This window comes from Henckelia pumila, chromosome 1 (assembly GCF_033568475.1).
Source record: "Henckelia pumila isolate YLH828 chromosome 1, ASM3356847v2, whole genome shotgun sequence".
Taxonomy (NCBI): domain Eukaryota; kingdom Viridiplantae; phylum Streptophyta; class Magnoliopsida; order Lamiales; family Gesneriaceae; genus Henckelia; species Henckelia pumila.
Window position 1 is genome coordinate 171,646,607 of NC_133120.1, and position 13,361 is coordinate 171,659,967.

The 13,361-nt window shown below is 38.5% G+C and overlaps 1 protein-coding gene across 1 annotated transcript; it reads left to right on the top strand.

Annotated features, from left to right (window-relative positions):
• The first annotated feature begins 211 nt into the window (after positions 1–211).
• LOC140890833 (nuclear/nucleolar GTPase 2) lies at positions 212–12,681 on the top strand. The gene is made up of 11 exons (XM_073298947.1): positions 212–491; positions 912–1,045; positions 1,172–1,301; positions 1,445–1,602; positions 1,987–2,088; positions 2,169–2,273; positions 2,868–2,996; positions 3,733–3,873; positions 11,075–11,175; positions 11,488–11,545; positions 12,174–12,681. The coding sequence occupies exons 1-11, from the start codon at positions 260–262 to the stop codon at positions 12,456–12,458; spliced, it is 1,575 nt and encodes a 524-aa protein (XP_073155048.1). The 5' UTR covers positions 212–259; the 3' UTR covers positions 12,459–12,681.
• The last annotated feature ends 680 nt before the right edge of the window (positions 12,682–13,361 follow it).

A 13,361-nucleotide genomic window follows, 5' to 3' on the forward strand; every position in this document is an offset into this window, starting at 1 on the left:
CAAAATCCACATCGGAAAAATTAATGAACCAAAACCCAAAAAAAGTAAAGTTACTAGACCAAAAAACTTATTTTCCTTAACACACACAATTATTTTAACAAGTATTAAATTAAAGTATAAGAAAAATTCGGGTTCGGGTCATCGGGTGTAAAACAAAAACCGGCCCAATAGAATCTGGGAAATGCATGATTTATAAATCCCATCCCTAGGGTTGTACAAATAGGTACAGGAATAATCTCATTGCTGTGAGCTGCGAAAAATGGTGAAGAAGAAGGAAAGGTCGGTTAATGTCTCCGGGAAACCGAAGCATTCGCTTGATGTTAATAGGAACAATAACAAAGCTAAGGATGGGAGGAGCGCCTCCACAGTGCGGCGGCTCAAGATGTACAACACACGGCCGACGCGCAACAGCAAGGGGAAAATCCTGAAGCACGATTTGCAGTCCAAGGAGTTGCCTTCTACTCGAATTATGCCTGATCGCCGCTGGTTTGGTGCGTTTTTCATTGCCTTTTACTTCAGTAGTCTGTTCGTTACCCACGTGATTCTTCATAAATTTTTACTTTATTGAAGTTGAATTATGAGCTAGACAGGGTTTGCTACTTCTGAGAAAATCCAATCCTGGCGACAAAATTGACGCGTAAAGATAATCTGAAAATTGTAAATTTTAGCTGCTATTATATTAACTAGTAATGATTTCTGCCTGTAGTGAATTCTTACTCATAATATTGGTGGAAAATTTATACGGGTAAATCTGTAAAAATAAAGAGAATTAAGCAGGCCAAAAGATGGATACCTGTTGAAGGTCGTTTTGTTGTTAGAACTTGAAATTTTGTTTCTTGTGCTTTCAAGTCATCGGGCAGTCTTGTACAGAAAGGAAACAAAATCTAACGTCGTTGCATTTACTTTCGTAGGCAACACCCGAGTTGTAAATCAGAAAGAACTTGAATATTTCCGGGAGGAGCTTCAAAGTCGTCTTTCGAGCAGCTACAATGTCCTTTTAAAAGAAAGAAAACTGCCTCTGTCCCTTCTAAATGATCATCAAAAGGTCTGGATGGCAATACACACCTCTCTTATTTTTTTTTCACAATGAATATCAGACATTGCTATTAATTTATTTGCTTGAGGTTTTTTGTCTGCTGAATCTATCCTTCTCTTGTGGATGTGTTTTAAGCAAGCAAGAGTTCATCTTCTTGATAAGGAGCCTTTTGCCGATTGTTTTGGTCCCAAGACAAAGAGGAAACGGCCAGTGTTGGTGGCATCAGATTATGAATCATTGGTCACGAGGGCCAGTGGTTCTCAAGGTTAGTATCAGTCTTGACAGTTTAGGATATTTTAGGTCTTTCACTCTATCTGACTTTTAAGGATATGCTTATTTCGATTGGCTATGATTTTTTGTTTCAGCAGTTCAACACATTCCTAATCATGCATGAAGTCTTCTTTACAGATGCATTTAAAGAAAAGCAAGGTGTTGGTGAACCTGCTGAAGCAGGTGACGATGGATTCAGAGATCTTGTCCGGCACACAATGTTTGAAAAAGGTCAAAGCAAACGCATATGGGGAGAGCTGTACAAAGTGATAGACTCTTCGGATGTTGTTGTCCAGGTAAGCAGGCAAATAACAACTATTCTCTAATTGCTAATTAGCTCTTCTACCAATTTTTGCACATTCTAAAGTATTTTTTGTTTGTTATATCAATATCCAAGATTTGGCCTGGATTGAATAAAACCATGTGAGTGATGCTGGCTACCAAGTGTAATCTAAGTTTAAAAGATATCGTTATTTTTCAAGCAGTGTGATTAGTTACTAAAAATATAAAAACAAACAGACATGTATCCTTTTGTTTTTGTGTTTGTTCTGCTGTAATTTTATTTCTTCACTCCAATTTTAGCACGTATGCAAGTGCTAAAATCCAGTTGACTCTTGTTGTTTTCTGTCATTGGAACATTATTTTTCTAGCACTTGCCACTTATTGAGTTCCTGTGGCAGGTTTTAGACGCGAGAGATCCCCAAGGCACAAGGTGCTATCATTTGGAGAAACACCTGAAGGAGCATTGCAAGCATAAGCACATGATTTTGTTATTAAACAAGGTTCATACCTATTTGACTGTTGGTAAATTTCTTTTGTTAATTTTTAAGGCTCTGTATGCTTAAATGCCTTTCATTCTCAGTGTGATTTAATTCCAACTTGGGCAACAAAAGGATGGCTCAGAGTTCTGTCCAAGGAATACCCTTCTCTTGCCTTTCATGCAAGCATAAACAAATCAATGGGCAAGGTATGCCACTTTTAACCTTGAAGTTCCTGTGAGAACTAATGCAAACCCAAAAAAAAAATGTTTTGCTTCATTCATTTCCTGCCGTATCTTGACTTGCAAGTTGCAGGCCATCAGGGCCACTTAGTGGTGGTTGGTTTAGAAGTATCTCACGCATTATCTATTATCACACCCTTTACATATAACTAAGATAAAGTTTGTAGATGGTCCATATTTTCCTTAAGGCTCATTTGCTATCATTACCTTTTAGAAATGGTATGATAGGTTGGGGTTGATGAAGCTTTTCCGAACTAATTAATAGAACGAGAAGTATTTTTATTTTGATAGTTGTAATTGATTTGTGGGTGATACAAATTCATTAATTGATCAAATGGTTGTTTCATAGTTATTGGGTTTAAAGAATGAAAAGAAAATTATCAATCAGTTGTCAGCCCATGCGTCAAAATAACATGTATGATAGATTTCCACTGGGCAATTTCATGACAACCTCTGAATAATTCTCATTTTCTGTTTGTGTTAGTGGTTATTTATGCAGTTTTCTGATAGCATTTTGAATTTATTTGCTTGAATTGAATTCAATTTTTTTCTCACTTATAGGGTCCCCTTCTTTCAGTGTTGAGACAGTTTTCCCGTTTAAAAAGTGACAAGCAAGCTATATCTGTGGGATTTGTTGGATATCCTAACGTCGGAAAATCATCAGTTATCAACACTCTTCGTACCAAAAATGTAATGTTTCTTTATGCTGTCCCATTTTCAATATTGGGTAATGATTGCATTTGGATATTTTGATTTGATTTAATTAATTAATGACAGTTATTTGTTATTCTTTTTCCCTTTGCTTTAGAATCTACTTGGTCATCATTTCTTGAACTTTCCAAAGATGTGCCTAGGACTGGGCTTATTTTACGCAGTTCGCTAAGAGACACTTTTTGGTGAATCTATTATATATGAATTCATATACCAGATAGTTGCATAATTTGATTTACCTGTTAGAGGAATGAGCATTTTTTTTAGACACATTGGTTTAATTATGATAATGTGCTTGATTACCTTTTTTCTTTAGATTTCATATATTTATTTCTGGTTGAAAAGTGTTTGTGCTTTGTTTCAGTATCTATTTATGAGTAACATTCCACATTGAATTTCATTTGTCGTTGATTTTATTTAGTTACTTGCGACAGACTGGTTCATGGGTGTGGAGTGATGATAAAAATCAAAACAATCAAACAATTTTCACCTAAAATTTTCCCATCTATAAACCTCTCATGAATGTTCCCTTGATAGCATCATAATGTAATATTTAGTCATTTGCACAGGACATTATAGAAGTCGAGGGCCGTTTGTTTTGGTAATTCAGTTGCCATTTTCTTCATTATTAACTGATAAAGGTTTCATTTTGCTTGCTTATTGGATTGCCATCAATCAATGACATCCCCTTGGTTTATACCTTTTGAATGATTAGGTTTGCAAGGTTGCACCTATTCCTGGAGAGACTAAAGTTTGGCAATACATAACACTCACAAAGAGGATCTTTCTTATTGATTGCCCCGGTGTTGTTTATCAGAACAAGGATACTGATTCAGATATAGTCTTGAAGGGTGTGGTAAGTTCAACTTTGAGAGTCATCTAATAATTTTTATGTTGGTTCTTTATTTGTAACAAACTTGATTCAAATCAATGACGAGCTGATCATAAGTATGTTTCGTGTAAACAATTAACTAAAAAAAATCTGCTACTTTTAAAAATATAAGTACACAGGCCAAGAATGTTTGGTTTAACTTTACATGTGAATGTTGATCCATGAAGTGTGCCACTGGCCCAACACAGATGAGATTATCGCTGGTGCTGATACTTAACTGACCATGATTATAGTAACACAACCACATTAGAAGAATAGTTTCAAAAAGGCTTATTGATCAATTTCTAGAACTTAGAAATACTACCATCTTTAAATTGCATTGAGATAATAATTCTTATCATCTCCGTCTCTCTAGTTTAATTATAACTCTTCATCTTATTTTGCGACCGAGGAAGAGGGACCGAGAGGAGGCTGTGTACATTACGAGACAATATAAGTTTTTAAATTGGCTACTTATTTTTTTCATTTTAGGTGTCTATGGTCCTTAATCTCAAATTTGAATCCTTCTGGTTTGTAGTCTAAGAGATGGGTTGAGTTTATGAAGTGAGCTAAATATTTTTTTCCATTTAAGTGCATGTAGTTCACCAAACATTCAAATTCTGCTATTTCATTTGGATTTCACGTGACTTAAAGTTTATCTATGTAAATCGTTGTAGTATTATAGCTGCCAATCATGTTCAGAAATCCAAGCAGGCTAATGCGTGGGTTGATTGACCTGGGCAGGCTATTTATGTATGTGATAAGGTTCAATTTTGTTTCTTAGCTCGTCCACCTGATCCACTCACAACCATTTATGATTTACCCTCTTAAGAAATATACAAGATCACAAACCATCATGTCAAGTTTTCCTAATGATGAATCATAAACATGAAATGATTTTTTTAATTTATGTACAAAACTTGGGATATGTTTGGCTTTATCTCAGGCATTTTCAGGGATATCAATTTAGGTAAATGTGCCTTTGAAAAAATGTATAATAGAATGTGATAATCTATTTTATTGATGGTATGGGTCGTGTTATGTGAGATAATGTTGAATTGTTACATGACACTTGTTCTAGGATGAAATATTTGACATTTTAGTATACTCAGATCTTTTCAAACCATGTATCAGTCAAAGTACTATATTTCGATTGCTCTATCGTTTGAAGCAATTGTTGTTTCACAACAATCCTCCTTAACAATCGTACAAATTTATAACACCGACATCTAACAAATGAATTTAGCTCTGATACCAATTTTAGGACAAGGATCCTATAGCTTCTCGCATTGCTAAATTTATAGTTGAGGATAACGGTGCAACTCAAATTATTTTAGGTCGTAAAATAGCCCAAACGTCGCATTTCAACCGTTCTACCATCGAAGCCAGTTGTTGCTCTCCAGTAGCTACATTTTTAATGTTTATAGTACTGGGTGAAGTATTTCTAAATTTGAGTTTTGAAAATGGTGAAAATGAAAATAATAGGGTATTGTTTGTTTGGTTTATAATCTACGAAATACAATATCTATTTCCAACTTCATTCAAAATCTTTCAATTCCGAACTCGTGGTGACTTGTGAAATTTGTTTATAGTCCTTTAGTTACATTGACATCCCTCTGCATGAGCACACTTGTTGCTCCAAGCGCATTTGCCTTTTATAAAATTGTTATGAGCCCAAATTCAAATATGCAAGATCTTGACCCATTGGGCCCAGGAACATCAAATTCAAAGGGCCCAAGTGAGACTGAAGATGAAAAGCCCAAGACAATCAAAGTGTATGTTAGGAGAAACAAACGAAACACACGTGAAGGGGAAAAGAATATATAATAGCAGTTAGTTGGTATGAGAGGGCATTAGAGATTTGATTTCTTGTAAAGAGAGTAACTAGCACTTAGCTAGGGAGTTCCATTTTGTAGAGAGGGTTGCCTCGGGGATTTACGTGCTTCCTAATACAAAATAGTCATTTCTGTTCCATTGTTCATTTGGTTTTATAATCTCGAATCGGTAATTGACGTGAGTCATAACATTGGTCCGACCTGCCGGATCCGAAGAACGGTCGACGGCAATGGCCAACACACGAAACGATGCGAAGTTTGAAACGATGGAACGATCAGTGAATGGGTTGCAGGAAAGTATGCTACAGGTGCAAGGCAGGCTAGATAAACTTGATCAAACTCTCGGAGGTTTTAATGATCTGAAGGTGTTGATGGAGCAGTTGCTCAAGGGACAGGGTGGTGTTACACTTATTGACAATCGAAAGGAAGAGGGGCCAGGAGGAGATGATGGTAGACAGGAGAAGGAGGAGATGAGAAGGGTTAAAGAGGATTGAATTATCGGGTTTTGACGGCAAGGATCCGATGGGCTGGCTGGGAAGGTGGAGCAATACTTCGACGTTCATGAAACTCCGATCGAATGTCGACTCAAGTTGGCTTACGTTTGTATGCAGGGATCCACCGTCCATTGGTTCCGCTGGATGAAGGCAAGGATTCCCAACATGAAGTGGGACCGATTTGCTGAAGAATTAATTAAACGATACGGGGGTATGATGCTAACCCATTTGAATTGATGGCATCGCTGAAACAGGGACATCAACCGATTGAAACTTATATTGAACACTTTGAGGTATTGGTCGCGCAGCTGTCTGGGGTATTTTCTGAGTGGATTGCGGGATGAGATTCGTCGGCGAATGATCGTTCATAATCCGCGAACGGTGGATCGCGCGATGATGTTGGCCAGAGGGCTGGAGGTGGAGTTGTTTGGGAAGGTGTTGGATCGGGGAAAAAGTCGAATTCGGCTAAGTATGGGTTAAGAACAGAGAAGGCCCATGAATACAGGTTGGGCTAATCCAGCTCACATCACTGATAAGGATCGCCCATTTAATCATCCCCAACCACAGATTGTCGGGAAGGCGGCGAGTCCAGGAGAAGGGTATCAATGTCGGCCGCTAGCTACGATAGCTTACAGTGGGGGATCGCGATCAAATCTTGGTGGGAACAATGGCGGAATATCTAAGGCTCCGATACAGAGGAACCGTGAGGGACGGATAGTAACACACGAAGAGTATTTGCACAGGAGGGAGAAGGGGTTGTGTTTTAAATGTGGGGAACCATACCATCCTATGCATCGTTGTGTGAATAAGAGTTTAAAGGTAACCATTCTGGCCGAGGAAGATGGGGAAACATGCGAGCTCGAACAGGGGGCAGCTGGGGAGGAAATTGGTCATCAAGAGGGTGAGATTGAAACGTGAGGAAACTCCTACCACCGAGTACAACACTTTGGAATTACCATTGTATTCTGTCAGTGGAATTAATCAACCATAGACGTTGAAAATGAAAGCGAAAGTGGCGGGCCGAGATGTGGTGGCAATGGTGGATAGTGGCGCCAGCCACAACTTCATCTCGAGAAGCTTGATCACTGATTTGGGGATTAAGGTGGATGAGGAAGTACGATTTGGCGTGTGTCTTGGCGATGGGGCTCGCGTAGCAGGTCAAGGGATGTGTAAAGATTTGGAAGTCGATTTGGGTCTTTGCCAGATACAAATCGAAGGGTATTTGTTTGAATTGGGTGGGCTTGATCTCATTTTAGGAGTTGACTGGCTACGCACATTAGGCGATGTCATGCTGAACTGGGCCTATATGTAGATGAGATTCACTTGGAAAGGGCAGACGATGCTTCTACGGGGGGATTTGACACTTAGTAGATCCGTGGTATCTCTCAAGTCAATTGCTAAAGTACGGGAGGTGGAATTTTGTGGGGCAGTTTCAGTAAAGTGGAATGACAGTGGGGGAAGCAAACTGGAGGCAGAGCAAGGAAATTTACATGGGGATATGGCCAGTCTCCTCGCTAAATATGAAGGGGTGTTTCAAGAACTTATCGACTTGCCACCTCGACGAAAACATGATCATGCTATTAACATTAAAGAGGGATGTTGACCGGTTTTTGTGAGGCCATATCGCTACGCCCACCACCAAAAGGACGAGATAAAACGCATGGTGCGAGTCATGCTCAAATCGGGTGTCATACAACCCAGTGGCAGCCCGTAATCCAGTCCTGTTATTTTGGTGAAAAAGAAGGATGGCAGCTGGCGTTTCTGTGTTGATTACAGGGCCTTAAACGATATTACGATCTACGACAAATACCCAATTCCGGTGGTTGAAGAGTTGTTTGATGAATTGCATGGGGCTAAATACTTTTCAAAGTTGGATCTCAAGTCGGGTATCATCAGATTCGTGTTCAACCTCAGGACATTCCTAAATAGCGTTTCGAACGCACAAAGGGCATTATGAATTTATAGTAATGCCCTTTGGACTGAAAAACGCTCCAGCAACATTCCAAGCCACGATGAATGAGGTATTTCGGCTTTATCTGAGGAAATTTGTGCTAGTCTTTTTTGATGACATATTGATTTATAGTAAAGGATGGGAGGAACACTTTATGCATGTGAAAACGGTGTTGGATGTGTTGGTGCGTAACATGCTTGTTTTGAATAAAAAAAAGTGTCACTTTGGGTTGAGTCAAGTTGAATACTTGGGACATATTATCACTGACCAGAGGGTGATGGTGGATCCAAACAAAATCGAAAGCATTAGTCGTTGGCCGAGACCACAAAACACAAAGGCTTTGAGAGGATTTCTTGGGTTGACTGGTTACTACAGGAAGTTCATTCGAGACTATGGAAAGATTGCAAGACCTCTTACCGACCAGCTAAAGAAAAACAATTTTTGCTGGAACGATTTGGCAGAGGATGCATTTGTTAAGCTTAAAAATACACTTATTACTGCTCCGGCATTGCAAAATGAGGAGTTTGTGGTTGAGTGTGATGCATCGAGAGTTGGTCTAGGGGTTGTATTGACACAAGAAGGCAGACCTGTTGCCTACTACAGCAAGGCGCTGGCCGATCGAGCTTTAACAAAATCAACCTATGAAAGAGAGCTAATGGCTTTGGTTTTGGCGGTACAACATTGGCGTCATTACCTTTTGGGGCACAAGTTTATAGTGCTCACGGACCATAAACCATTACGAAGCCTCCTTCAGCAACGCATAACCACTCCAGACCAACAATATTGGTTGGCCAAACTGCTCGGCTATGAGTTTGAAATTAAGCATAAGGCTGGTATGGATAATGGAGCAGCAGATGCTTTGTCACGGAGAGAGGACAGAGGCGGCTTGGGTGTTTTAACAAAAGCAGAATGGGTTGAGATAAATGAAGTTAAGAAGGCAGTGTGGGAAGATCCAGAACTGCGGAAAATTATTGATAAGCTCCGGGAGGATAATGAGGGCTGCACACATTATCGATTAGTCAACGAGTGTTTGTTGCACAAAGGCAGATTGGTAGTTCCCCGTTCGTCGCAGTGGGTTTCCAAGTTGTTAAATGAATTTCATACCACACCAGTTGGAGGCCATTCCAGGGCATTACGAATGTATAAAAGAGTGGCGAGTAATTTCTTTTGGAAAGGAATGAAAAAGGATGTCCGTCAGTTTGTGGCTGAATGTGTAATTGTCAGCAACAAAAGTATGAAGCCACCAAACCCAGCGGGTTTGCTACAACCTTTGGCTATTCCAGTGATGATTTGGGAGGATTTAGCAATGGATTTTATTACTGGGCTTCCAAAGTTAAAGGGATATGATGTTATCTTTGTTGTGATCGACAGGTTGTCCAAGTATGGACACGTTCTTTTATTGAAACATCCCTACAAAGCTAGTACAGTGGCGGTGTGTTTATAAAAAACGTGGTGAAATTGCATAGAGTTCCAAAGACGATTGGGAGTGATAGGGATGCTGTATTTATGAGTCTTTTTTGGTCCGAACTCTTCAGGGTGCAAGGGACTCAACTGAAAATGAGTGCTTCATATCACCCGGAAACCGATGGACAGAGTGAGGCATTGAATAAGTGCGTTGAGACTTATTTACGTTGCTTCTGTTCGGAGCAACCCAAGAATTGGGCTCAGTGGCTGCATTGGGCCGAGTATTGGTACAATACCTCCTATCACACATCCACAGGAATGAGTCCTTTCGAAGTGGTATATGGATGCAAACCACCTGCCATGATTCGATTTCTTCCGGGCGAGACAGTGGTAGCAGCTGTATCGCAGGCCTTGTGGGATAGAGATGAGCTATTAAGGCTGCTGAAATATAATCTTGAAAGTGCTCAACAACATATGACGAAGCAGGCTAACAAAAAGCGGAGAGATCAGGAAGGTGATATGGTGTATTTGAAGTTGCGACCACATCGACAAAACTCGATTTGCACAAGAGTTTTTCAGAAGTTAGCTGCCAGATTTTATGGGCTTTTAAGATTGGAAAGAAGGTGGGGACAGTGGCTTACAGTTTACAGTTACCTGAGGGGTCTAGGGTACATCCGGTCTTTCATGTCTCATGTTTGAAACAAGCAGTGGGTAACCATGATGTCGAGATCAGATTACCAGATGAACTGGACACTGATTTATTCATGACATTTGAACCTGATGAGGTGTAAGCAGGGCGGATTAAACACATAGCAGGGCAGCCCTATCAACAGCTCCTAGTACGATAGAAGGGACGAACTGATGAGGAAGCTTGGGAGAACCTGGGAAATTTCCAAAGACAATTTCCTGAATTTCGTCTTGAGGACAAGGCGATTTTTGAGGAGGCCGGTACTGTTATGAGCCCAGATTCAAATATGCAAGATCTTGACCCATTGGGCCCAGGAACATCAAATTCAAAGGGCCCAAGTGAGACTGAAGATGAAAAGCCCAAGACAATCAAAGTGTATGTTAGGAGAAACAAACGAAACACACGTGAAGGGGAAGAGAATATATAATAGCAGTTAGTTGGTATGAGAGGGCATTAGAGATTTGATTTCTTGTAAAGAGAGTAACTAGCACTTAGCTAGGGAGTTCCATTTTGTACAGAGGGTTGCCTCTGGGATTTACGTGCTTCCTAATACAAAATAGTCATTTCTGTTCCATTGTTCATTTGGTTTTATAATCTCGAATCGGTATTTGACGTGAGTCATAACAAAAATCATGTAAATTGAATGCAATGGGTTCCAACAGATTTTATCCTTTTACTAGCATGTAGTGGCTCATATCTGTCAGATCTATATTCTATGCTTCGAATGCTTGTATACTATAACTCTTAAAAGCGTATGTATACTCTCCATATGCCTCATTTGTTAAATGTTGATGTTGATTCACCGTGTCTCCAGGTACGCGTGACAAATTTACAGGATGCCTCTGAGCATATCGGCGAAGTTCTTAACCGTGTAAAAAAGGAGCACCTTGTGAGAGCATACAAGATAAATGATTGGTACACTCTCAATTATACGCCACTGGACTAGAACAAATATATTAATTATCATACAAGACATCCGAAAATATGCTTTTAATTATATGCCATCAAACTAGAAGTAGTATTATTCAACAGTAAATTATATTGAAGTTTATCTCTTTATCCCTCCTAGTTTGTGCTATCTTGTTCTTTACCCCTGTAATGTGTCTGAATAATTATATAAGGGATAGTCATGTTGTGGAAGAGAAAAACGATGTCGGAAATGTTCAAATTTTATTAACCTATTAAAATAAAAAACTTCGCACAGCTTTAACCCTTCTTTGTCTTCAGGGAGGATGAAAATGACTTTCTTGTTCAGCTATGCAAGTCAACTGGGAAACTTCTGAAGGTAATACTAAATTCCAGATTATGTTTCTTTCGGTACGGGTGCAGGTATGGCTAGAAAACTGATCTGAAATCCATTCCTTTAAATTATTAACAATCAAGTGAAAGCAGTTTGCTGATCTGAAATCTATTCCAAGGGATGATTAAATTAAATAAATTTAATTATGTAACAATGTTCTTACAAAATGTTGTGAATTTTAGCACTTTATTAAAAATAAAAATTAGGGATTAGATTTAGTTCATGGTGATCAAGTAATTCAAACTATAGGAAGTTGTCTGTCTACTGCAGAGTCTAAAATCATAAATTAATTTACGATCTTGGTTACGGTTCCATAGTTCGAAGAGAACTGTGGTCGCCTGGTCGGGTCTACACGTGTTTAGCTATTATCAACAATCTTAAAACCATGAAGAGGCACAAACTTTTACCTAGGTTAAATGCTGTCTTCTTTGACACAATTGCTGTCACTTACCGGGAACCTGCATCCGCTTGGCCAGAATGATTTACCAAGTTGCAAAAGAACATTGTTGACCAGCTTACAAACAAGTAGAAATCGTGCACAATCACTACGATATTCCTTTTACTTATTGGTAGTTGTGTACTGATAGCTGTCTGGTGTTATCTGTTTTTATAGGGCGGTGAACCCGACTACATGACAGCTGCAAAGATGGTTCTCCACGACTGGCAGAGAGGTAAAATACCATTTTTCGTTCCACCTCCCAAGGAAGAAGAAGATGAGCAAAAAGATGGTGATGCAGAGAAAGACCAGGCAGCGGACGAGGACGACAAGACTAGCACTGCTAGAAAAGCTATAGCAGATGTTGTTGCATCGCAGCAGATGCAAGACATTCCAGTTCAGAAAGATCTTTTCAGTGAGAAGGAATTGATGGGTGAAGGCCTTACAGCAGCTTCCATTTAGTGTCATGGGCCTTGGATGTTTGTGTTGTATTCTCTTAAAAAATGAAAGGAGTAAACACAATTTTTTTTACGTATTATAATTATTTTTACATTTTTAATGGTAATTTTCGATCAAATTAGGATTTAAGTAACAATTATCTATGAGAGAATATTATGGTTATGGCGTCAAAGGTGATAATACATTATTACGTCCCTATAGTTTCTCAGTTTTCTCATTTACGTCCCTCATTGTTGGTTTTGTTCGGAAAAATTCTCGGTTTGGTTCTAAATCATTTGGTTGTTTTTCGATTTAGTCCCAAATTTTTTTTGTGACCCGATTTAGTCCCGAATCTTCTCAATTTTTTACTCATTTGGTACTTCCGTCAATTGAAAGTATAAATTAACGGAACACACATAGGGATCAATCTATTACTCTTTTAAAAGCATGAATAATTTTCTCAATTGTGTATTTACAAATTTGTCTTTCATATTGTCTACTTATCCATTTTACCCTTATGTCACTGTATTATAATTTATAAATACATAATAATAAATGATATGATAATATGTGCATTAATTATTAGTCAACTCTGTTTTGCTCGAATTAGTTATTTCGGGTTTCCGATAATGCGTGTCATTTCGTATTCCGTATTAGATACATTGTATAATTATAATTATAATTATAATAAATGATAATGCGTGCATTAATTATTATTAGTTAACTATTATTGAGGGTAATTAAAATTACTCTTTTAAAAGCATGAATAATTTTCTCAATTGTGTATTTACAAATTTGTCCTTCATATTGTCTACTTACCCATTTTGCCCTTATGTCACTGTATTATAATTTATAAATACATAATAATAAATGATATGATAATATGTGCATTAATTATTAGTCAACTCTGTTTTGCTCGAATTAGTT

What these genes read in the sequence shown, in the direction of transcription:
- LOC140890833 (XM_073298947.1), top strand. Translation starts at nt 260, where the DNA reads ATGGTGAAGAAGAAGGAAAGGTCGGTTAATGTCTCCGGGAAACCGAAG. An exon ending in TGATTTTGTTATTAAACAAG is followed by an intron (nt 2,089 to 2,168) that starts GTTCATACCTAT and finishes TTTCATTCTCAG; the next exon opens with TGTGATTTAATTCCAACTTG. An exon ending in CAACTGGGAAACTTCTGAAG is followed by an intron (nt 11,546 to 12,173) that starts GTAATACTAAAT and finishes CTGTTTTTATAG; the next exon opens with GGCGGTGAACCCGACTACAT.